Raw genomic sequence first — 26337 nt, 5'->3', positions numbered from 1 at the left:
CCACTAAAGTTTTGTTCCTTTAGTCCTAAGTACAGGGAAAATTATTTACATTCCATTTTTTAGATATTGTTAACTGGTATATCACCGCTGGACCTCTGCTTAATTTAGATAGGTACATTTTAACGTGTAAATGAATTTTTTCCCATAGAAATGTCCCCAAAATAGGATATCCCCTTGCTTTTCTCCTCTCACAACTCTCTTCCATAATATCTTTCTTATAGTTAGTTCAAAATAAAATACTTAATGACAAAAGTTTAAATAAAATAATCCAGTCACATGGGAATTGAAAAATATTCCCCTTAAAAACTCTTGGGTCAAAGAAGAAATAAAAACTGTAGTTATAGACTATTTAGAAAGTAAGAGTGATAATACTGCATTCAAAACTCATAAGATGCAGCCAAAGATTTACTTGGAAGAAAATGATTGGACTTAAAAACTTGTTATTAAGCAAAAGGAATGAAAATTAATGAGCTGGCTATTAAACCTGAGAATTTAGAAATGAACAATGAAACAAAAAAACCCCATGTGATATACCCAAGGAAAGCAAGTTAACACATTTTTTAACAAAAACAAGCAGAAATTAACAATTAGAAAGGAGAAAAATCATTAAATTGATAAATCTAAGATCCATTACTTTGAAGAAAAATCTTTGCCTATCTAATGACAAAAAAGTCAGAACATAATTTATAATATTAGGAATGAGACCGAGGATCAAGAGAGGAATTTACTCACAGGTAAGAATTAAAAGATTGTAAGAATTTGAAAACCAGCAATTAGAAGATAATTTTTAAAGAAAATAGGTGTCAAAATGAGATTTAGTAGAAAATGGAAAGATTGAACAGAACCAGGACCATAACCATATAAGAAATTGAAAGAATTATTTCTGTATAAAGAAGTGCCTATATTTGTTTCAAATAATAAATAATTTGTATGTTGAAATCTTCTAAATTAGTTGATGCAGTCATAACCATGATGAATTCTCCTGATCAAAGGATCACAAATAGGCTGGTACATGCCAATGTCTCTTGAAAGCATAGGTGCAAAAAAGCAAAAATGAAAACAAAAACCAAAACCAAACCATAAAGCAGATAAAATATAAGGAATGTTAAATCATCAATACACCAATTCCAAGTTGGTCACATACCAAGAATCAGACTTCTTTAAATATTAAGAAATCTATTCCTATTATTGATAACATAGGACTAAAGTAAAAAAGCAAATATTCATCCAAATATATATTAAAAAGGCATAATATTCGTTCTTAATTTTAAAAAATCAGAAGTTTTAGTAAACTAAGAATAGGTCACTTTCACAGCGTTATTAAAAAATATCAACATCAAACTCAATGGAGAAATATTGGAAGTGTTTCTGTTAAAAACGAGTGCACACGAAAAAGTCCTCAACCTCATTAACCATGAGGGAAATGCAAATCAAAATCACACTGAGATACCATGTTACACCTACTGGGGTGGCTGAAATAAAAATGAGAGGTTATAATAAGTGTTGGCAAAGATGTGGAAAAATTGGAACCCTCATACATTGGTAATGGGAATGTAAAATGGTACAGCCACTTTGGGAAAACAGTCTGGGAGTTTCTCAAAAGGTTAAGCAAAGACTTACCATATGACCCAGCAATTTCATTCCTAGTGTATTTGTATACCCAAGAGAAATGAAAACGTATGTCTTCACAAAAACTTGTACAAGAATGTTCATAGCAGCATTATTCATAATAGCCAAAAAATGGAAACAACCCAAATATGTCAACTGACAAACGGATTAAAAAAATGTGGTATATCCATCTAATGCAATATTATTTAGCAATGTAAAGAAATGAAGTACTGATACATTCTATAAATGGGTGAACTTGGATTGAAAACATGATGCTAAGTGAAAGAAAACAGTCACAAAGTACAACATATTGTATGGTTCCATTTATATGAAATGTCCAGAATAGGCAAATCCATAGAGACAGAAAGTAGACTGAGGGTTGCCCAGTGCTGAGGTGGTTGGGGGAGAAATGAGGGGTGACTACTAATGGGTACAGGGTTTCTTTTTGGGGTAATAACAGTTTTAAAATTAATTGTGATAATGGTTGCACAATAGGGATAATATACAATGCTCTGAATAGACTAAAAATCATTACTACACTAATAGTACACTTTAGTTCTTAGTAATATACTAAAAACCAATAGGACACTTATAAACGGCTGAATTGTATGGAATGTGAATTATATCTCAATAAAGTTATTTAAAAAACAAAAAAATGAAACAGAACACAAGAGCAACTCCTGTTACCACTGTTACTGTTATTCTGAAGGTTCTGGTTAATGTCATTAAACAAGTGGAAAAAAAGGTAAAAATACTGGAAAGGAAGAGACAAATTATTACAGGAAATATAATGGTAATATATTTTTACTCTTTACTTCATGGTAGAGAGGCAATTATAAAACACACAAATAAAAATTAGGCCATAGGCTACTGTCCTTACTATATAAGCAGTTCTTATGAATATATAATAATGAGTACCAGTAGGAAAGTAAACCAATGATACGAAGACCATTTACAAAAGAGACACAACCATGAATAACCATATGAAAGAATGTGGAGCATATCAGTAACAAAAGAAATACTTTTTTTTTTTGGCGAGGAAGATTGGCCCTGAGCTAACATCTGTTGCCAATCTTTTTCTTTTTTTTTTCTCCACAAAGCCCCAGTACATAGTTGTATATCCTAGTTGTAGGTCATTTTAGGTCTTCTATGTGGGATGCTGTCACAGCATGGCTTGATAAGCAGTGTGTAGGTCCACGCCCAGGATCTGAACTGGTGAACCCCAGGCTGCTGAAGTGGAGCACACAAACTTAACCACTCGGCTGCGGGGCACCCCCAAAGAAATAGATTTTAGAACTATAACATAGTCGGTTAAGAACATGGTTGTTGAACGAACATCTTTAATATACATAGACATTCACAAGGCCTCAGGCACTATGCGATCACCCCAGAGTAAATTATATGACTAAAAAAATATATTTTGAATACCTGACTCTTTATTTCCTTCATTAGAACCCTGGAAATTGGGAAGAAGTGGGATGGGAGCCTCATATGTTACTCCCCGAAGGCTGGTTTCATTCTGAGGGCTCCAAGGAGACTGAGAGGCAGTGGAATGTCTTGAGTGCTGTTGCCCTTGGAGTTGACCTGAGGAGTGTTCATTGGGCCTGATATCCTTCTAGGTGTTCCCTGGAGGGGTTGAGAAGCCTTGTGCTCTCCAACTACATCAGGACCACAGCCTCTATATTAGACTTAAGAGTGGAGCGGATAGGATTCACTAGTCCCTAAGCTGCCTCGTGGAAGCAAGTAACTGTCTTGACATGGTGTGGGTGGAGCTGGTGTCTGTCTGTAGACGATTGATCCTTGGCAGTAGCAAGTAGCATTGCTAAGCCCTGTTGTCATTACAGGAACTTTCTTCTGGTGGTTGAGGTGGCTCTGCCTTATTCGAGTCATCATTGCTTCAGTTTTCACTTGCCCTGTGGAGACCTTCTTTCATTTCCGTTACAGTTCGTATTGGAATGATCCCAATGTGCATATCCTTGAAATTGCTTTGCATATGAGATATATGCTTGATAAAAATTATTTCCAGAAATCTCTTCTAACAGCTCAAATTTTAGCTCAGTGGTGAGAATTCTATTTATTCCAGAGATTTTATTATAAATGGATATGAGCATCTTGATTTGGTAGCTTTTCCTTGTAAATGTGCAGAAATATCTTGATGTTTTTTGTTTCAGTATGTGTATTTGTATATCCTACTAGTTTATATGGAAGCAAACAGTCTTGAGGCTATTTCTACAACTGGGAAACACATAGGAAAATACATTATTTTCTTTCCTCCTTTTTTTTTTTTTAAAGATTGGCACCGAGCTAACATCTGTTGCCAATCTTTTTTTCTTCTTCTCCTTCTTCTTCTTCTCCCCAAAGCGCCCCAGTACATAGTTGTGTATTCTAGTTCTGAGTGCCTCTAGCTGTGCAATATGGGATGCTGCTTCAGCATGGCCTGACGAGTGGTTCCATGACCGCGCCTGGGATCCGAACCCGTGAAACCCTGGCTGCCGAAGTGGAGCGCTCGAACTTACCCACTCGGCCACGGGGCCAGCCCCGTTATTTTCTTTTTAATAGAATGTAGTTCATAAACAGTTACTGTGTAAACTCAGAACTTTGATGCATGTACTTCCTGCCTTAAATTAGAATTATATAATTACAGTGAAATAAAAATGCTGACCTGTTTAGAACAAAGAAAGAGTATTCTTAAAGAATAGGGCCTGTAAATCTTTAGTGGTACATTTAAGGTTGTATTTATGTAGTTGGTGAGTTTTTAATCTTTTGATATACAGAATCGTACTCTGAGGCTGAATTAATTTAAGGGGGTAAGTTTTGGTTTTTATTATTGGGAGAATTCTCAAAATTGTACTTTGGAATAAGTACGAGATTGCCTACTTATTAGTTATTTCTGTGAATGGCTCTTTTGATTTACTATGACTCTGTCAAACTGATTTCTCTAGGTCGAAAACGTGCGCTTGGTGGATCGAATATCTTCTAAAAAAGCAGCCCTGGGGACTTTATATTTGACAGCTACTCATGTCATATTCGTGGAAAACGCACCTGACACAAGAAAAGAAACATGGGTATGTGTTCCTTATTTTTGGCTTTACGTGTTTTCCGTTGTTTGAAGTGAAAAGTTTGGTCCTGCTTTCTTTTGTTTATCCTCAGGGTGAGGTGGGTGGGCTTCTGCTGTTTGGGTGTTCCGAGGACTGTTTTCGGGATGGGAACTTTGCCCTTCTCTGTTCAGAGACAAATCTACTTGGTCTGCTTATTCATTTGAAATGCTAATTACTTGAATATCTTCAAAGATAGACCTAGAAATAGCCAGAGATACAAGTGCTTCATGTCACATAATACAGGCCATTTAGTCATTTTATTATGTTGTCTCTACTTTGCTGATAATTTAAAAAAGACATAAAAAAGACTCAGGAAGAGTCACATCGTGAGGTATTTTGGCTACTTTATTAAATGAGACTATTAGATAGTTCTTATTTTATATAGCCATCCAACCGTGATGCTATGACCCGAACCAGAATCCCTGAATTGTAGATTTTCTCTTTTCTGTATTCCGTAGACATAGTTATGCTTTCAACAGAAGGTGGCAGGTACTACTTAGTGGAGAGGAATTTAAAGAATGAAGTGCTGCCATTGAGGACGAGCAGAAACCCTCCTAAACACCAGAGAGATGCGCCTCAGCATGATTCTCCTTAAAATAAATGTCTTCTGCAGCCTGCCTGACCACCAACAGCTTAGAAAACAACAATCTCAAGTTGCTATTGAACTTGAGCATTCCATGTGGAATCAAGGAGCATGGTGGCACCTCCCAGCGGAGCCATCTCTAACTTTTGATCATGGCAAAGGTTTATTTTACTAACTTCTCCTGACCTTATTTAATTTTAGCTATTAAATGCATTTAACACTTGACTACCAAAATGTTTCCTTACCTGGACTTGTGCAAAATTATATGCTGAATAGTTTGCTCCAAATAATTAGCCTGAATATCAGAAGGCTTGGTATTGAAAAATAAATTTATAAATTTAGACAGTTGGTTTTTCCCCAAAACATCTCAGTTCTCGTCCTCTCAGTCAGCTGTTGAACCAGCTGAAGGTTGGGAGTGTTCCTTGTCTTTCTCTGTGGCTCAGAGATCTGTGTTACTCCTTGTCATATTTATGAGTTATTTGTGCTTCGCTTCTCCACACGAACTTTTGGTTGTAGATCCTTCACAGTCAGATTTCCACCATAGAAAAACAGGCAACAACCGCTACTGGGTGCCCTCTGCTTATTCGCTGCAAGAACTTTCAGCTGTTGCAACTCATCATCCCACAGGAAAGAGATTGCCACGATGTGTACATCTCTCTGATACGCCTTGCAAGGCCAGGTAGGACTGAGGAGCTCATCATTTAATATGGACCCACTCTTAAGAAATGCACAAATCATGTTCAAGAAATACGTATAGTGCTTAAGAATTATAGTGGTTCAGGAATGATATGTTGTCCCTGTCGTCAGATAACGCCAAGACATCTGAATCATATAGTTCTTTGTCTTTTAGAGTCTCTCCCTGAGATGTTTACTGTATGGACCTCTTTCATTATTCTCAGGATTCACTTTATTTCATGGGGGCTTACTGTGTTTTTCTTTTGGTGTGAAATCATCTTAAAATTTTACCTTCTGATACTGTGGTAATTGAGCCCCCTTGATTGAGGCCTAAGACAAAACTGACAAGTGTTTTGTGTGGAAAACATTGTTATCAGACACTTCTAGTGCAGTTTTCCTCCTTTTGGGGCTTTTAAGGTTTGGTTTCTGTTGTTTTTTGATAGTAATACGTATTTCCCAAGGTTGGTCCAACTAGACCTTTGTTAGCATCAGTGAATATTCAGAGTATGGATATGTTGATTCTCCTAAACCAAACATCCTGAATCATGGGAAGAATGTTTGGTTGATTTGAGAAATCTGTGCTCAGTTACTCTCTTGTTATAGCCCTTGTCTTGGGGTCTTCAGATTTATAGTTTTCTAGTCTCTCAGTGTGGCTTGTATGAATTGTGGTGTTCTTTTGCTTGAAAGAAATACACATCTAAGTTTCTTGGGAGAAGACAGTGAAAAGAGGTCAGTTGTATAGAGGTAATATCCATGGTAGTGTTACACAGAAGTCATTAATAAGGGAAATAGGATATGTGCTTATAGTTATTTTGCTAAATGCTTTTGGATTCAGGACAAGAAGTTTGATTATAAACTTTTCAAGGAGTTTGGTTGAGTCCTCAGTTTCTTATATGGCTCTAGCGTCTGCAGATAGCTAAGAGCTGAAATTTAGTGCAAATGATACCAGGGAGCTGTTAAAATCTGATAATTTTGTCTTTACTTTGCTCCCCTTTCCAGGCATCTGGTTGAGGCTTTTCATCTTCGTGTTGAACAGAACTGCAGAGTTATTAGCCAGGAAGGCAGTTGAACTTTTCATCAGAGGGTGTACTATAATTGGAACAGAAGTTCTGGGAAGATGTACATTAGGTTGCATGCAGCAGAGAAGTGAGGAGAGTTGTGTGCCAGCAATTTCTGTGTCACTGATTAATGGACGTACTGGATAATAAATGTGCTCTGACCGGATTAATGGGATTTAGGAATAGCCCAGAGAGCTGGGAAAGGGCTGAGTGCCTGGAACATCAGAGTGGCCCTGAGGGCTGTGGCCCTTGGTGACAGCGAGCGCCAGGACTTGCATTGAGAGGGTCCCCAGAGAGCACTATCACTCTGTTCCTCCAATTTTACAAATAGACACTTTTTCTTAAAGATGGAGTTTTGGAAGTTAGGTATTAGATGTAGCCAGAAACCAAAAAAGGAAACTATACTAACTAATTGAATTAAAGCCATTACCTTAGAAGATTTTAAAAAGCCAGCAGCATTTTGAAACGTTGGGATTAGAAATGACAGTTTACATAAAACATAGTACTGTAACAAGTGTGGGAAGATGAAATAGAACCCAAGCAGTTTCACAGTTTAATGTTAAAGGCAATGCTAAAATTAGGTCATATTACAGCTTATAACCTTGGAAGCTGGGTTTGGATGTGAGTGGAGGTGGGGAACGGTGGAGGGGGTCTCAGCTGGGGGTAGGAGTGTCTTATTAGAACCACCCGAGGGTCTTTTACAGATGACACCTTCTCCCTCCTCTAGGTATATCGGGGGGTGGGTGTGTGGGGTATAAATTGAATTCTAGTAGCACAATATAGCTCTCTGGTTATTCTGGTTAGTTGCCGAGACAAATCACGTATTTTCAGCTCTTCCTATGGACACGGTTACCTACAAGTTTCTGCAGAGGACAAAATTTTTTTACAAAAGAAGAAATGTTTGGAAGTTCATTTAAGTCAAGGCTTATGGAGGAGATATTTTCAAAGCTCTCAAGATTCTCTCTTTCCTGAATTAAGGTTTCTGGTATAAAAGTAAATCAAATTACTAGAAAATTTGGCAAGATTTTATTTCTTTGCCTTTTGTATTACGTAAGATTGGTAAGAAATTGGTCTTAGATCTTAGTAAAAAGTTATATAGCCAAATTCAGCAAACACTTTAATTCTTAGTAAGGAAATAACTTAGATTAAAATAAAGATGTGGCCCAAATGAGAAAATAAATTAACTCCATAGATCCGAGGTACTAATAAGGATATACATTTTTCTGATGGAAACACCCCTATTTCTCAGAGGGCTTCCATTTTTCCCATGTTCTTTCCTTTCTCCTCCCTCTGATTTGCCTCCTGCTGTTTATTTTTGTATCAATTATCTTTCTCTCTGTAGTGTTTGTGGGCCCTTTAACATTTAAACCATGTCTTTTGTTTATTTTCCCATTTCTACTAAACTACAATTTTCTTTTTTCACTTCATCTTAAATTCTTCTGCTATTTTTTTATGATTCAAAAAATCTCATAATCGATCTAGTCTTATTTGCTTAATTTAACTTTTTACTGTCTTTGTCTGAGTCATTGGTGCTTAGGCAATTTTTACCATGGTAATTTCCTTTTTATTGATGATATTAATCTCTGAGTCCAGCAGCTCTTTTCCACTAAGTGTTAGCTTCCACAATCCTAATATTTAATTCAGCAGTTGTTTATTGAAAGTAGACAGGAAAGGTCTCATGATTTTTATTTTAAATATGCAAAATCCAATAATAGCTGTGTTATCTTCTCACCTTTCTTTAAATGGTTTTCAACTACATTTATTTTAAGTTTCCTGAATTTAGCAGAGCATTTGGAGCAAATTTTATTTTCAGTCGTTACTTCTGGTTCTAAATAACCCCATGTTTCTGTGTCCTTCTCATGCCTGCTGGTGACTGTACCCTCCCTTCACATTCTGCTGATGCCAGTTCATCTTTGTTTTTCCTTCATTTCTTTTTTAATTGACATAGGGGAAACAATCAATGATATAATTGTAGTATTCAGGTTTTACATTGGTTGTTACAAGTTTCCTTTCAGTTTTCAAAGTACTTTTGATTTTAATATTAAATTACATTTTGTTTCTCCCAGTTAGTTGATAATGAGAGAGGTTTCTTCCATATGTTTTCCCCTGAATATTCTGTTTTCATAAGCTTTAGCCCGATACCTGGGAAACAAGCTAGGTTATCTTTTTTTCTTCCCTAATTGCTTTGTTTTACCCACAGCTCTCGTATTTGGTGGAATGAACACCCTTTCCTTTTTTATGGCAGGGGAGGAGCAGAGGTTGGGTGCAGAGACAGGGCCATTGGTAGACTTGGTGTTTCCAAGTTGAAAGAGTTTCCATTTGAGGGTATAAATCTTCTCCCGGAAGCAGGAAATGGGACTATCTGAGGGTGAGGTGTTGCAGTAGCTATTGAATGGATTGCATTGACACGTGTTCCCTGTGTTGAGGAGCACATGAGGAACGACAGTGCTAAAATAAAAGAGTAAGTTAAGACATGCATCTCTAGGCTCGAGTTGAGCTTATGCTGTCTACTTAGTCCTGAAACACTGATTTATTTTCCCTAGAAACATAACTGAAATGCTACTCATTCTTAATTTAACATAGTATTTTAGAAATTGTCATTTTTCTTTCTGAATAGATAGGAAAACCTTCAAGTCTACCTTTGTTTAGCAATTATATGATTTAAGTATGTAAACAAAGTAAATACTAGAATGACTTCCACTTAACTTTTTCTGAAATTTTTAAAAATTGGAGATGCACATTCAGCTTACTCCCCCAGTCCAGAGGCATGTTGAGTATCTGATTGCTGTTGGAGGAGCCGTTGTGCCCTCTGAGTGATGGGGCCCCTTGGGTTGAGGCCTTCAGTGTACCTCCTGTTGAAACCTGCTATCACCAACAGCAGAAGATGTCAGATGTGATGGCTCAAACTTTGTGATGTGGAAAGCCAGTGGAGTATTTAACATGTCTGTTTTAAGAGTGGGTAAAAAATCAGGGATTTGACCTTCCTAAAGCAGACACATATTTTTTCTCAGTTCAGATTCTGTAAAGACTAGAGATTTTTCTAGCTCTGCTTCTGTTGTAGTTGTTTTTAACTTAGCTCCCTGCCAATTACTAAAAATTCTGCCATATATGTTGGAGGAGATGGAAGTGAGGGGAACAGAACATTGTGAATGGGAAATATTGAGTAAAATTCACATCTGTGTGGATGGTACTTTTTGATTCCTCAGGGTAGGTAGCCCTCAGCTGAAGGCTTCTCCTGGGCTGGCCTCTGGGTAAGAAGCTTGCCCACATTAACAGGACTGAGTTTGGCTGACATATATGGGGCTTTCTCTGTCCTCATGTAGAATTTTACGTAAATTGGGATGGAGGGATGGTTGATCACTCTTTTCCCTAAAAATAACTGAAAGAAAAAAATTTCATAACTTCAGTGGCAACTTATTCTGATGTCTCTCAATCCAAGAGTGATCTTCTTAATGTCTTTGTAAATTGTTCTTGCTTTAACTTATATACAGTTTCCTGGCCTCTTCCCCATGACAAAAAGCATGAGCCCATACCCAGAAAACCATTGGTAGTCCTAGAATGGATTTCTTCTTCTACCTTTAAACCTATTTGTAAATATTTAATAAGAGCAGCTTAACTTCCATTATTACCCCATAGTCATTAACTGAACTTCTTTCATGGAGGGAACTGAGGCTTTCTCAAGAGATTCTTTTGGCATCTTAAACAAATTGCATTTGCGGTTAACGTTATGATATCAGAAGCCTGAGTCATAAAAATGGTACTTAGAGATGGAAAAGATGTGTCAGTGTCAAGCCAGCTGTTCCCAGAACAGGATCTCAATTTTATATGCCGTCAGCTCAATTAGCTAAGATTACAAGAAACAGTTTTTACTGAAAGTGTCTACTCTGTGTTTGTTTGTGCATGTACCTGTATGCGTGTATTTCTTATTTGTTGGAATTGCTAGTTTTCTAAAATTTAAGGTTTAGAAAAATGACATCCAGAGAGACTGAAATAGAACCTAGCTTATCTCACTGATACTCCACAGTCCTCTCGCTTCTTTTTTACGAGAAAGAGTACGTACATGTCTCATGAGGAAAGCCTGGTACTTAACATATGCCCCTTATCTTTCGTCTTCCTTGTGGATAATGAGTCATTTCAATAGTAATCATAACAAACTTGAAAGCGAGTTTTGATCTTAGGCTGCCTATGTTCCTGCAGCCTTTTGCTGATGGTGAGATCCTTCACAGGGCCTGCAGATATACATGTTTAGGAGCCTTTCATTGTCCATGCTGAATGCCACTATCAGTTAAGGAATAAATGAGAGGACCTAAGAAAACTATGAGGAGAAAGAAATCTATTGGAGAAAAACAGGAAGATTGGGGGATGGAACGAGGAAAGAAAAGATGGTCCATCTGGGGAGAAGAGAGAAGGGTCTGCCTTGGAGGAGCAGTGTATGTGGGGATTAGGAGCATGCACTGTACAGCTGGATTGTCTAATTTAAATCCTTACTCCTCGTTAACTGGCTGTGTGACCCTGGGAGTGTTTCTCAACTTCCCTTTGCCCCAGATTTCTCATCTGTAAAATGCGGCCTGTCGTGGTGCCTACTAGATGGGTTAATACATTTAATTAGAACAGAATCTGGAATGAAACAAGGGCTCAGTGAGTATCAGTCACGATTTATTGTCACCAGAAGTGCTTAGATTTGCACTTGTCACTAGTCATTAGCCACAAGTGGCCATTGAGGGCTTGAAAGGTGGCTAGTCTGAACTAAGATGTGCTAAGTGTGAGATACACACGGAATTTTGAAGACAGTACAAAACAAAATATATAAAATATTAATGTTTTACATTCTATAAATGTTGCAGTGATAATATTTTGGATTTATTGGGTTAAATAAAATATATTATTAAAATTAATTTCACTGTTTCTTTTTAGTTTTTTAATGTTACTACAAGGACATTTTAAATGACATATGTGGCTTATGTTATATTTCTGTTGGACAGCACTGGCCTAGATGCTTCTTTCAACATGGCAAGGCCAGAGCAAGAAAATCAAATCCTAGATCTTATTGGGGAGGGCTATTGGGCCTGGCCTCACAAGCGTAAAAGGCAATACATAAAAACAGAGAGATCCTGGCAGAATTGAAAGAAGTCTTCTTCAGCTGATCATACATTCTTCAACTTGCCCCTCATGATCAGGGTGCCATCCATTATGAATTGATTTTTTTTTATGAATCCTATAATATTGTATGAGCAGTACAATTATGACATTTATGTAGTTGTTAAACGTTCAGGTGTTTTCAGTGCAAACATTTAAATATATTGCATAGCTTGTTCAACTGTTTTGTTCTTTCTTTTTTAATACCATGAGCATCAAAATGTGGCAGTCGCCTGGGCCTCTGTCTGCCTCTGAGAAGCTGTCCCAAATCCAAGCTTGATATATATAAACAAATTGATTTCTTGGTGTCTAATGAATACAGACACTCTTCATTAATTTTTAAGCTCCATACTTTATGTGATCTGGAAAATATATTCGCTTTCAAAAGCAACTTGAAAAAAAAAAGGCGCAAAATGGAGAAGGCCTTGTTTCTGAAAGCAAAGAAGCTCTTGCAAAGTTGAGTCTGGTTGTCCCAAGGTTGTCTTGTCGTTGCTGGGAGGAGGTGGGTGACGCTGCCCACAGAGACGGGGCGCTCCCTGGAATGTAGCAAGGAGTGAGGAACTGGTCTGGCCCCCGGTGTACTCCACCCTGGGCAGAATGCTTTGGGGGAGATTTAGTTCTGGCTTTGACTAACTTAATTTGGCTTTATTCTCCCCTTTCTTGCAGTGAAATATGAGGAGTTATACTGCTTTTCATTCAACCCCAAGCTGGATAAAGAAGAAAGAGAGCAAGGCTGGATGCTGATCGATCTCAGTGAAGAGTACAAACGAATGGGCCTCCCTGATGATTATTGGCAGCTCAGCGATGTGAATAGAGACTACAGAGTGAGTGGAGCCGTTTAGGAAAATCCAGATACTTAATCCACACGAAAGCATGATTTTACATAGCTTTCCATGACTTCTGTTTGATTTCCTTTAGTCTTTATAGCTTTTTGTAGATACAAATGTATGAGTTTCCCAGTCTCCCTTGGTTATTTTGCTGGATATATTTCCTACCTAGAATCAGAAAGTTTGGACAAGGCCTCCACACTCATCTCCTAATGGTTGAGGAAATGGAAACCCAGAGAGGCCCAGCAGTGGACCTCACGGCCAGGCAGTTGGTGGGAGAGCCGGCCAGGACCTCGTTCTCCCATCGAGTCTTTTTATAGTACAGTGAGTGATTAGAGGGGAAGTCACAGAGACTCTGATGGCAGTTTGGCACCAGCTCCTCTCTGTACTCACTGAACTCTTGATTGGTACACAAGGTCACCAAGACGCTTCCCTAGAGGAATGTGGAGAAATGTGTCTGCACTTACAGAAAGGATTATAGAGAGGAAGGGAAGCAGGAGTGGCAGAATTCATCCCCTACTCTCCCTAATGCTGGACTTGCAAATCAGTGTTGGTTTCCCTGTTCATTTTTTAAGTATTTTAAGTAATAAAATAATGTAAGAACATTGCAGAGGGTTTACAAAAGAGAGACAAAAGATGAAACAGCCACCGTCCCGTTGCCCTAATGCTCTCCTATTGGCTTTTAAAACTTTCCTTCAGTTTTTTTTCTCATCTGCATCATTTAATAACTTTTCTTATATAAATAATGCATTTCATTGTTTAAAATTGGAAAGTATAGAAGAAAAGGAACGCTTCAAATGTATATAACAAAAATTAAATCAAATGAAATATGCCTTGTGTTCTGCTTTTCTTCACACAGCATATTGTGTGTTTCCCTGTCAATAAACATTTTCTAACATTTTAAAATGACAACTTGAGAGTGGGACAAGTGATTTCTCATTCTGATTTAATCTGCATGCTTTTATTTCTTGATTTGTAGCTTTGTATGTGCTGATTGACCGTTTATAGCTTATCTCCTGTTAATTGACCATTTCTGGCCTCACGTTTTGAATCCTGATTGTTTATTTATTTATTTTTAACGATTGGCACCTGAGCTAGCATCTGTTGCCAATCTTTTTTTTCTTCTTCCCAAAGCCTCCCAGTACATAGCTGTATATTCTAGCTGTGAGTGCCTCTGGTTGTGCTATGTGGGAGGCCACCTCAGCATGGCTTGATGAGCCGAGCCAGGTCCACGCCCAGGATCCGAATCAGCGAAACCCTCGGCCGCCAAAGGAGAGCACTCGAACTTAACCACTCAGCCACGGGGCCCGCCCCGATGGTTTTGTTTTTGATCAGTATTTGTTTGTTAATTTCTATTCCTTTGTCTGGTGTGTGACCAGTAGGATTAGAACTTTAGGGAATTGTTTTTTTTTTTAAAGATTGGCACCTGAGCTAACAACTGTTGCTGATCTTTTTTTTTTTTTTTTCCTGCTTTATCTCCCTAAATCCCCTGGTACATAGTTGTATATTTTAGTTGTGGGGCCTTCTAGTTGTAGTACGTGGGACACCACCTCAACGTGGCCTGATGAGTGGTGCCATGTCTCTGCCCAGGATCCGAACCGAAAAAACCCTGGGCCGCCGTAGCAGAGCGCGCGAACTTAACCACTCGGCCACGGGGACGGCCCCAACCTTAGGGAACTTTTGAAAGTTTATATCTTCATAAAACACACAGTATTTGATTAATTTTTATCAATGTTTTGAGAAGTAAAAGCTTGTATTTTCTGTTACTTGACTGAAATTCTATATCTATCTAAATTGAGCTGTTAGGTTATTTATGGTCCTTTGCTCACTTGATTTCTGAGAGGTATGTGAAAAATTTCCCATTGTGATTGCTCCTTAAATGTTTTCTCCTTACTTTTCTAAAGCGTTTGCATTACGTATTTTGAAGTTATGCTGCTTAGCACATAATGGTCTAGGACATCTGCTTGGAGTATTTTTCTTTTTTGTCAACTTCAAATGTCCCTTTTTCCTGTGAATGCTTTCACTTTGAATTCTATTTTGTATGATTATATTTCTACTGTTTCTTTTGTCAGCATTTGTCTGATAGAGCTCTATTTATCCTATTATTTTCAACCTTCCTATATTCATACTTTGTCTATTTAAAAAGTATCCGACAGTCATTATCTTTGAGTTGTGCGAGTGGAATGTTTTGTCTTTTTAAAATCAGGTATGACTAGATTTTGATTTTTACTCAGTCTGAAAATCTCTTTTTGCAGTCACTGGGATCTGGCTATTGTTCTAGATACTGTGCGTTTTGCTAGTCATCTTTTTCCCTCCACGTGTAGCTGTAGCTGGATAGTTTTTTTCCTGTATTTACCTGTAATAATTTTGGAAGTACGCATCCTCATGTTTTTCTTCGATTGATTATTCTTCACTTTTTAAAATGTTATTTATTATTCCACGCTTATGGCGCACGCAAAACTTTGAAGAATAATGAACAGCAGGGGCCAACGTACTGTGTAAGGACAAACGTGGCGGATGCTGTTGAACCTCCCTAATGTTCTCTCCGAATCACCTCCTGCCCCAGTGTCACTGACTGCAATTTGGCATTATCGGTCCCTTGCTTCTATTTATAACATTTCTGCATTTGTCAGTAGTAATGTGTAGTAGTATTTTTTGTCTTTTTTTATACTTTCTATACTGGTATCATGCTGAATATAGTTCACTGAAACTTGACTTTTCGCTCGTTGTATTTGTAAGATTCATTTCATTTAACAAACGTATATATAATGCCAGGCAATGTTCTAAAAACTTGACAAGTGTTAGCAGTCCTGGGTGGAGGTGTGTTATTATCCGTGCTGTACAGATGGCAAAACTCAGGCACAGAAAAGTGAAGTGACTGTCCAAGACACAGAGTAGTGAAGTGACTGTCGATGCCCATAGCTCTCCTTCATTCATTCTTCATAGTTGTATTAAATTCCATTTTACACATATGCCATAGTTTAAAACAATTATTTATTCTTTTTCTTTTCTCTCTCTCTCTCTCTTTTTTGTTATACCATCACAAAAAAAGCTGTTAACTGGCTTATATACGACCTATAGTATATTGTGAGTTTCTACCTAAGAGTAGAATTTCTAAGTTAGACAGTATCTGGATTTTTCCTTACTAGATATTGCCCAATTCTTTTCCACAGTGTTTGTATGGACTTAACAGATCTGCTAGCAAGATAGAAGAGTTCTCTTTACTCCACAGACGTACCAACAGTTGGTATTGACAGTGTTTGGGGGTCATATCTACTCATTGACTCAGCAGCCTTACTTCTGGGGATTTATTCTAAGGAGTTAATAGCATACACACACACAATGATGTGCTAGGTTATTTATTGAAGCATTGTTCGTAATAGCATATATTAGAAGAAATTCAAATTTCTTTAATAGAGTTCCAGTTAAATAATTGTGGTCTATCCATATAATTAGTGTGTGGCATTAAAAAATGTGGAAGATTTCCGTGTACTGATAAGGAAATATTGCTGAAGTTTATTGTTAGGGTCAAAACAGCAATGCACCAGGCCAGCCTGGTGGCGTAGTGGTTAACTTCGCTCTGCTCTGGTGGCCCGGGGTTTGTGGGTTCAGATACTGAGTGTGGACTCACATGCTGCTCATCAAGCCATGCTGTGGCTGTGTCCCACATGCAAAATAGAGGAGGATTGTCACAAATGCTAGCTCAGGGATAATCTTCCTCACCAAAGAAACCCAACAACAACAAAAAAGAAAGGCACAGTACAATGAATATAGTGTCATTCCTTTTATCTAAAAAATGGGAGAAAAATAAGAATATATGTTCATATGTATATATAATTGCAAAAAGAAATAATTGCAAGAGTGATAACCTAGAGAGTAGATGGGAACAGAATAAACAGAAGGATGAGGATATGCACCTTTTTTGTATTGTTGCATTTTTATAACCATGTGAATTTATAAACTAATCAAAAAGTTAAATTTGATAAAAGGCCAATTCAGTTGGTAGGAAATGGATCTCAGTGTGGTTTTATTTGCATTGCCCTCATCACTAGCAAGTTTGAGCTTGTGTTTATTGGTGATTTAGATTGACTCTTCTGTGAATTGTCTATTCATATTTTTGATGCTTTTTTTCTGTAAGGTTATTTGTCTTCTTCTTATTGATCTGTAGAATTTCTTTATATATTCTGGATAATAATCTATTATCATTTATGGTTTTTGCAAGTATCTCCTCTCTGGAGACATTTATATACTGTTCCTAAGGTATTTTTTGATGCTCAGAAGTTTTGAGTTGTCAGTCTTTCTTATTTTGTTTCATGTTTTAGCATGCTGTTTAACAACAACGACAACAAGTCCTACTCTGTTTGCGAATCTTTATACCAGTTTGACACTGCATAATTTCTGTAGTTACATTTTTACTAATTGTGGTTATTATAGCTTTATAATAAATCTTGATATCCTATAGGTCAAGTCCTTCCACATCATTCTTCTGAATATCTTAATTTATAGATTATTTGAGGTAGAATGTACACTTTCATGATACTGAAATTTTCTTCATAACTATACTTAAATCTGACAACCATAATCTTACACTATGAGTAGACAGTTGGGGTCTTTTTCTCTCGATCATTATAAAGTATCTGGCTTATGTAATCAGATAGTTTTTTTCTCATGCTAAAGCCAACATTTGCAATAAGTTTTTAGCCTTGAAATGAAAGGAAGGAAAATCCGAGATTAGTAAAGAAAATTGGATGTCCTTTTAAAAATTTTTGAAAATATGACACACCTTTGAGTGAGGAAGAAAATGAGGCTAATCACATCTTATGGAATAATATTTCCTTAGAAACACAGGTTCTTCCCATTTTTGTTAAGATTTCCTTCTAGAATTAGCACCACAAACATGACTCATATTTAGTCACTTAAGTTCTACGTTGTAGAGACTGCAAAACATGAATCACCAAGCATTTCTTTTCAAAAGCAAAACACAGCAAACCAAAACTAACAATCAACAAATTGTGTTGAAACAGAAAAGGTAACCTAGGGAATTTTCTGATTTGACAAACATCATTGAAATAGGGAGAAAGATGAGGTACCTTTATTTATTACCAATTGAGAGATATTATAAAAGTTGGTTCTCTCAAAAAATTTCTGACTAACCATTGAGAAGGTTATGTCCTCATCCATTACTTTCGCTTTCAACCTCATACTTGAGAAAACATTTACTTTTTCCTCCCTTCTTTTACTAGAGTTATTTCTTTCTTCTCACAAATTCTTTGAGGTGAGTGGAGCTGGTGGTGTCTTCTGATGGAGAGGAAGCTACTGTCCATGGTGGAAATAACACTATGCATAGAGTACAAAAACATAGGTTCCAGGACCAGTTCTGCTATTTTCTATTCGTGTGGTCTTGGCCAGGTTAATTATCATCAGCATCATCATCATCGTCATCATCATCATCACTGTTATGTCCATTTATAAGACACTTGCCTGTGGTAGTCTAATCCTTTAAGCTAAGATTTCCTTTTGTACCTAACTCCTGAAATTGTCTTTCTTTAAATAAAATAATTGACATTCATTCCTAGGTTAAAGTTTTAATCTATTTCTCTTGGAATAAAACTTAATGTATAATCCAAACCAGGAATTGAAAATCTGGTTTATTTCAGTTCTCTACAGCTATATTTTATGTGTTATGTATTATTTTATTATATATGTTTTATATTTATTTTATTATATGGAAATAAACCTCCTTCTTCTCCCCATTATGTCATAAATTCCTTGAAATAAAATTTAGGTCCTAAATGTTTAAGAAGAAAGTTGTCTAGGTCGCTATATCTTAGTTCCTGACAACTAACTCTCACCCGAGAGTGCTCAAATGAGTGAGTGGTCCTCAATGAATATAGAAGTCTGCTAAGATGCCTGGGATGGCATCTCAGATACTACCCTGCGGTGGTAAAATACGTTTACTGGAAGGTTATAACCAGGTCAACAAAGATGAATTTTCCTGGGAATGTGGAGTCCTTGAGGCCAGTAACTCTTTTGTTACTCATTACTGCCCGAGCACCAAACGTAATGCTGATACGTAATAAGTATTCCGTAAAAACATGTTGATAGACAACAATATTGTATAATAATTATCAAACATGCTAAGAGACTAGAACTTAATGATTCTAACCACTACAAAGAAAGGATTGTTATATAATGTGATGGAGGTGCTAATTATTGCTACAATAGCAATCATATTGTAGTATAAAGAAGTATCAAATCAACATGTTGTACACCTTAAATTATACAATGTTATATGTCAAATATATTTCAATTAAAAAAAAAAACTTGCTGAATGAGTGAAAGAATTACCAAAAAAGATTCCTCTTGGTGAGGCCAAACCAAGACATGCAGGCGCTCCTAGCAGGCTAATTTATTTAGTGAAGAACAAAGAAAATCATTTCCTTACTAATAAAAAAAAAATATGCAGAGATGATTTTAACTTAATCTACTTTTCATTGGCTAATACAGTCAATGGAAAGAAAATTCAAAGCAAAAGCATTTTCTGCTTTTCTAAACTTTTCATATTCTCTCTGAATTTTCTTATGTGATTTTCTAAACCAGACAAAATTTTAGGAAGCTCATTGAGTAGTTTCAGTGGCATAAATTGCATTGTGCTGTGTGTCATTAATTGCCAGAATTTTTACTATAACTGTGTCAGCTTGTTGCAAAAATGACAGCGGTCAGTGCTATGCAGGATTATTTTGATTTCACTTGAACGTGCTGTCTGCTTTCAGGAAAGCAGGATGCATTTACTTTTTTCCAGCTTGCTTAAGAAGTTGTAGCTTGAAACCCGAGTTAGCTGGCACTGTGAGTCTGACTTTTTTCCAAAGGTTTTTTAGCTTCTTTTCGAGCTTCCCATGCAAGTGCCTATCAGAATGCCCCATATTTAAGCACTGACCTTTGGAGTCTTTTCCCCTAGAGCCTGTGCTCTGGGGAAAGCAGGAGTCCCTGAACAGGTGGTCGTGTGTTCCCAGAGGGGAGGCCCTGACGGCTGATGCAAGCCTGACTACTGTTGACTGGGCTTAGGTTGCTTAGCTCTTGGTTCTTGCACATGCCAACCGTAAAGGTCTGCCTTTTCCTACTCTGTGGAGAGGGAGAGCCCGGTAATCTTTGAGGGCAGGAGAGTCTTCCCTGTCTTCCTAGTGAAGAAAGAAGACACTGAGTGAAGACCTTGAGTAGGTTGGGGCCAAGAATATCGGGGAGAGTGGGCTCTTGGTGTTGACTTTCTCTCTTGGTCCCAAACCAGATATGGTGCAAGTAAGGGGCATGACCTGGGACAAGCTGGGCATTCTTTGGCCTTTGGAGGTGAGAAGAGGACCTGGCAGGAGCTCCAGAGTTCCTAGGTCACCTCTTTGCTCTTCAGGAAGGCCATATGGAATAGACGCGTTGAGTATTCTCACCCATTATGTTTTTATTCTTATTTCACTTAAAGATAAACAAGTTTGCAATCCCTTAGTGTTGTTATAAGGAAGAACGTAGGTAATCCCCAACTTACTGAAAACCTGCCCATTTCCTTTTGAAAACTGTTATTTTAAGAAAATGTTGTAAGTCTGGTGCAGTGACTGCATGTCTCTTGAACCTCAGACAAGCAGGTGTGGTCTGTGTAGAAATGTTCTAGCTGACTGACTGGGAGAGGTTCAGACGCCAGATTTGCGCGGGGGTGGAAGTGCAGTGTCCTGTGGCAGTAATTCCAGTAAAAGGTCTCTGGGTGCAAGTAGGTTGGGTCATCTGTTTTTGGTATGGGATTTTCCTCCAGAGTGTCAGTGCTAAAGCCCACATTGAAATCTTTGGTAATTATTCCCAAAATGTCTTTGGTGAAATGCTGAAATTACACTTTGCACTTGGGAACATCACTCTTGTGGCCCTTTTGTCTCCTGCTCCATGTTGTTCATCAGTCTGGTAACTGACAATGGAGGCAGGCGAGGGAGGGCATCATCACAGGACAGTTTATATGAGCTTTGGTGGCTTGGCTCTCACTTGTGGTGGGTTTTTGTGATCTTCAGTCCCATCTTTCCAGAGTGGTAAGGGTGGGCAGAGGTGGGCGGAGGACACGCAGATGGAGCGTTTCCCCTGTTGCTACACTTTCCTTGAGGCCTCCTCCTGAAATGCCCAAGAAGAGGCTTGACTTCCAGGAAATAAACGGTTTCTTTGGCGAAGCCCAGGGAACTGCCATCTAAACAGTCTTCACATTGCAAAAGATTGATTGGCTGATGTCAAAGTGAAATATGTGTCCAGCAACAAATCAGCTACCATTACTGTCACCGCCGTGAACGTTTCTGTCAGACTGAGTGGTTTATGAAGTGCTTTGTCATGGGTGTTATTTTATCCTTATATCAACCCCAGGGGATGTTACTTCTGTTTCATATCAGTTTTAGAGATCAGCAAACCATAGTGCTCAGTGTAGTTTGACTTCCCGAAGGTCATGAAGTTGGCACATCAGAGCCAGATTTTCAACTGCTGATTTCTGACTAACTCGCAAGGTCATTCCAAGGCGCCAGTGTTTGCACTGTGGGAATCATGGCCAGGGATGCACAGGGAGAGTAAAACATTTCTACCACTTATAAAACCGACACATAAAGCTGTTACATTGTGTGGGGAAGTCAGATCTAGAAGTCTATATGAGCTGGAAGCTCAGGGAGAGGCTTCCTGAAGGAGACGGGTGGGTTGGCCCTTGGAGAGTGGCTGAGATTTGGGAAGATCAAGGGGTGAAATTTCCAGGAGGGCATCAGCTCGACTGCTGGCCAGAGGCAGGAGCATACCCACTGTGTCCTGGGGACAGTAAGGTGACCTGAGCATTTCTTGCATTTTAGGAAATAGTCTCCCAGTGTCAGGCTACTTTTTAATCAAAACAGGCAGCTCAAGTTTTCTCAGCTGCCAGGATGCAGAATTGCAATTTCTCCCTTTTCGATGAAAGAAATGCTCATTTGTCACTGTCTTGCCTCACATGAAGAGCCCTTAGGGAGAAGGGCCAGTGCACAAGGATGGGATGCTAAAGAGTATCTTGTTCTCCTTGACTGATTTCATAAATTCAGCAGCACTTCATTTCTCTGAAGTGGCGTTTGGTCTCCTCAAAATTGGCTTCTCTGTAACTTGGTTAAGAAAACTGAAATGTGCAGCCCGTAAGTGAACAGAATTTCTTGTGACAGTTCACAAAGCATTACTAGTCTGCCTCAAAATCCCCTTATATTTTCTGTGACAGGTTTGTGATTCTTACCCTACTGAACTGTATGTTCCCAAATCGGCCACCGCACACATCATAGTGGGGAGTTCCAAATTCCGGAGCAGACGGCGATTTCCTGCCCTTTCTTACTACTATAAAGATAACCACGTAAGTCTCCAGGCATGCTTTTGTTTTAGGCTTGCTAGTCTTGTTTTATCATCAACAGGCATTTTCTAGCAGCCTTCTGCTGTGTGTGTGTGTTTGAATTCTTCTTAAGGGTATGTGGTTGTGGCTGTGTGTGGTATGACACAACACAGCTGTGCTTAAACCCTATCTCATGGGGAAGTTGATCTTCCATGTTTATTTGACAATAGAAGTGATGTGATAGATTCAGAAAATACCTCAACTTGGTCGTCCGAGTGAGTGCTGTCCTCTTCTAAGTGGTCGCCTTGGGAGGCTCTGCTCGTTCAGTGTTGGAGATCCTTTGGAATGCCTCTTTTGGAAAAGGCCCCCAAATCCATGGCACCTTCTTCTCTCTTTTTTTTTTTTAATGGCTCACTTAATTGAGTATCCTCGGTATAAGAAATCTTTGTTTGTGGAGAGTGGGTTTCACTTTTTAAAAATATTATTTGTAACAGCTAGAATTAGGTGTATCTGCAACTAACAGAGACCCTAGGGAACAATGGGTTAAACAGGATAGAACTTTATTTTCTCTCACATAAAACTCCAAAAGTGGGCAGCCCAGGTCTGGTATCTGGTTCCACATCACTCAGCCCTCAGGGACCCGAGCTCCTCAAACCTTTCCACTCTGCTGTCCTGAGGGTTTGGCCCTCGTTGCGTGGTGTAAGAGATGATTTGTACCAGCTGTCACCTCCCCACGGCAGCAGGTGGACGAGTTGCTAATCATGTGCTCACAGCTTTTTGAGGAGGGCTCCCGAAACTGCCACGTGACTCTTCTGCTCACATTCCATTGGTCAGAACTGCTCAGAGCAGGCAAGAAAATACAGTCTTATGGGTAACCATGTAAACATTGTGGTTCCATTTCTGTGGAGGATAAGAAAACACATCTGGGGAGATAAGAATGGTCTTTGCCACCCACTTCAGAAATTGTTTGACTTCAACTAGGCAAAAAATGTTTGGTTTTCAAGCTAGATAGTAAGAGTTTTGGATTCAAAGCCAAATGAGGCTATAAACAATTTCAACAGGTGTGTGTGCATGAGTGTGTATGTACAGGCATGCACCTGTAAGCTGGGAGTAGGGTAGAGTCTGTGTCATTCTGGAAGGAGGGTTTCCAAAAATAATCTGAGCAATGCCAGCTTCACCAGAGTACACATATAGCCTTCTGCGTTGCCTACTTTGAAGGAAGATATTCATTTAGCAGTGTGCTGTTAATTGAAAGGATATAAATTATATAAAAACATAAATTTTTAGTTACACTCACTGCTCTGAAATGGAGTCCACAGAAGGCAAGTATTTTATTAATATCCTGTTGACTCCAAATAGATTTCAACCTACACAGAACTGGAGTGATGGTGAGAGGCAAGGAAGACATGAATCTCCTTTTTTTAAGAAAATAATGGAATGAAGAGGGAATTCCATGATATTGTACCTGAAATTAGGATGTCAGTGGCATTTCCATTTTTTGTAGCATCCATTGATAAAGAAGTAAGAGAGAGAGGGTCTTTTATTGTTGTTTAAGAGGTGGGGATGGGCTGGGTATTTAAAAAGTGAGCGTAGTACCTATCTTCTGTTCCTTCTGTCCTGATATTCTTGAGAAAAGGGATTTTTTTGTCTGTATGAGTAGTATAAAGGGCAAGTGTGTAATGTCTCAGAATAGAATCACATTTTTAGCAGTTAGTCCACAGAGGCCAGCTTCTTTGCCTACTGGCCTCAGCCCTCATCGCTCCACTTCTGCTGTTGTGTGCTGTACTTTACTTGATCTCCAGACCTGAAAATGAACTCATCTAGCAATCATAGGTTAAAATAATTGATTTTCTATATGTATAATTTGAAAGCAGACAATACAAGTTTTAGCTCTTTTTACGAGGTACAAAATAGAGATTGTTTCTAAGTATTGCGAAATGACCTGGTTACCCCAGGGAAGTACTGAATGTGCTTGTACACACACGCCCACTCTCCTGCTCCATGAACTAAAATCTATCCTGCAGGTAGAATAATGATCAAATTTGCGTTTTATAACAACGTTTGTTTTTTATATCAAGGTTAATTATGTAAATGCTTCTGATATGACTAGGGGTTTTTATAAAGGGAAATATTATTATTGAAGGTGGATTTCTGTGGTTAAATGGAAGACGTGAAATATCAGAGCAGTGTTTCTTGCTATCATTGCTGAGCAAAACCTATACATAAACCAGGCAGTCTTTCATAAAAAGTAAACAGATACAAATGATGTAAATTTGCTGATTTTTCTTTCTTCCCTTTTGTGATTTTAGACATTTTAGACTTAAGAGTATGCCTACCCCAATAGCACTTATGCTTGTGAATAAGAATTTCACAGTTTCTAGTTACAATACTGTTCCCCACATACCTCCTTGTTACCAAAGGGACACTTAAGATTTTGATGGTGAGATGACTTGGATAATGTTGGGTTGTGGGAATTGGTGATTACATTAAGAGAAGCTTGAAATGCGCATCATTTCATGAACTGGAAATCCTGTTGAGGGTCCTTTGATATAAATGCTCCAGCTGATGGTGCATAGCTCCCTTTGGATCAGCTTTTATCATACATGTGTTATAATCGCTTCCTGTTCACCCATTGGTGAGATTAGGATTCCTGCCCTAGGGTGACCAGGATGACTGAACACATGACACCTGACACTGGACAGATGAGCTGGACAGCAGTTTATTAGTTCCGTAGACTCACTGCCCAGGGGATGAGGACACTGCATGCCATGCAGGGCTGCAGGGGTGTTGCACTCAGGAATACAGTGACCCAGCAGAGACTGTGGGAGGCAGGCTTTGTAGTACCAGGAGGGTGAGGTGACCCCAGGTTCTCACCCGAGGATGTGATTGGCTTGTTTGAGTAGTTCCATGGGCTGGCAGAGAACCGAAACCCTCTACTCAGGGATGAGCAGCAACTGTACCTGGTCTGTTGGAGAAGAATTGTTTAGCTAGGGGACTTTATCTGTGTGGGCAGTGTGTGGTGGGGAACTTGCCGTGAGGCCATTTGAGGCCCTCCCAATTTTACCAGATGTCAAGGGCAGCACACAGTGTTAATTTTAGGCCTTAAACCACACATGGGTTATACAGAGCCATCCAGCCTCCCTTTGGATATTGAACTAGTAACAGCTTTGTCGATCACAGAGACGTATACCTGTCACTTGTGTTTGGAAGCCTGTGCGTTTGTTATTTACGAGTCCTTAGAATTGCTGTATCCTTTGTTGTCTCTTATTATTTTAATTATTTTTAAGAAAGTAGTTTTGCTTTAAATGGTTAGTAGCATGGTCTCCCAAATTCACAGTACAAATCTCTAGGAAACCAAACTCTAGAAGATTTCCAAAGAGACAGTTTTCCGTAAGAAAAATACAGACTTGTTGCCGTCCTTTTATAACTAATGTTTGTTGAAACTTAAACTATGTGTTAGGCATAGCTCTTGGAGCGTTATGTACCTCATCACACCCTGTAGCCTCGGTATTATTATCCCACATTATAGATGAGAAAACCAAGGTTCAGAGATGATAGGTAAATTATCTAAGATCATATAGCAAGTGAGAGCAAACCTTGGACTGAAAGCCAGATGTTCCTCAGTGCTGTATCTTAATTCTTGATCATGCTTCCTGACTGATTTCTGCATGTGGGTGCTATGTTATTTTGGTCACAAATCCAGGATCAGGAAATTTTTTGCCTGGATTAAATTCCTGGCATTCTCAATTACTAGCTTTGTGACTTTGAGCAAGTTGCTTCACCTCTCTTTGTGTTGGTGGCCTCCTCTATAGAATGGAACAAATAATAGATCTTACTGTATATGGTAATTGGGAAGATTAAATAATGATACACCAAGTTCTTATAAGAGTGCCCACCACATGGTAAGCATTCAGAAAATGTCGGATATGCATTGTAAATGAGAGGTTCTCATGACCGTTTACCATTGAGGAGTTTTATCTCTGCTCTCAGGTGTCTGGCATCTGTAGCA

The 26337-nt window shown here is 38.5% G+C and overlaps 1 protein-coding gene across 4 annotated transcripts in view; it reads left to right on the top strand.

Moving 5' to 3' along the window:
- Positions 1 to 26337, top strand: part of MTMR7 (myotubularin related protein 7) — a 107604-nt gene that overhangs the window by 36783 nt on the left and 44484 nt on the right. Inside the window, exons 2-5 of one of the 4 annotated variants that reach the window (XM_046648374.1) lie at positions 4551 to 4673; positions 5917 to 5968; positions 12825 to 12982; positions 22224 to 22352. In XM_046648374.1, the coding sequence (XP_046504330.1) occupies positions 4551 to 4673; positions 5917 to 5968; positions 12825 to 12982; positions 22224 to 22352 (462 nt within the window). Of the gene's footprint in view, positions 1 to 4550; positions 4674 to 5805; positions 5969 to 12824; positions 12983 to 22223; positions 22353 to 26337 lie in introns of those variants that run through there. The other 3 variants (XM_046648373.1, XM_046648375.1, XM_046648376.1) reach the window with 3 other exon arrangements.

The sequence above is a fragment of the Equus quagga genome, chromosome 22, assembly GCF_021613505.1.
Source record: "Equus quagga isolate Etosha38 chromosome 22, UCLA_HA_Equagga_1.0, whole genome shotgun sequence".
Lineage (NCBI taxonomy): Eukaryota > Metazoa > Chordata > Mammalia > Perissodactyla > Equidae > Equus > Equus quagga.
The sequence above is the reverse complement of the archived record's forward strand: the minus strand, read 5'-3'. Positions and strand labels throughout refer to the sequence as shown.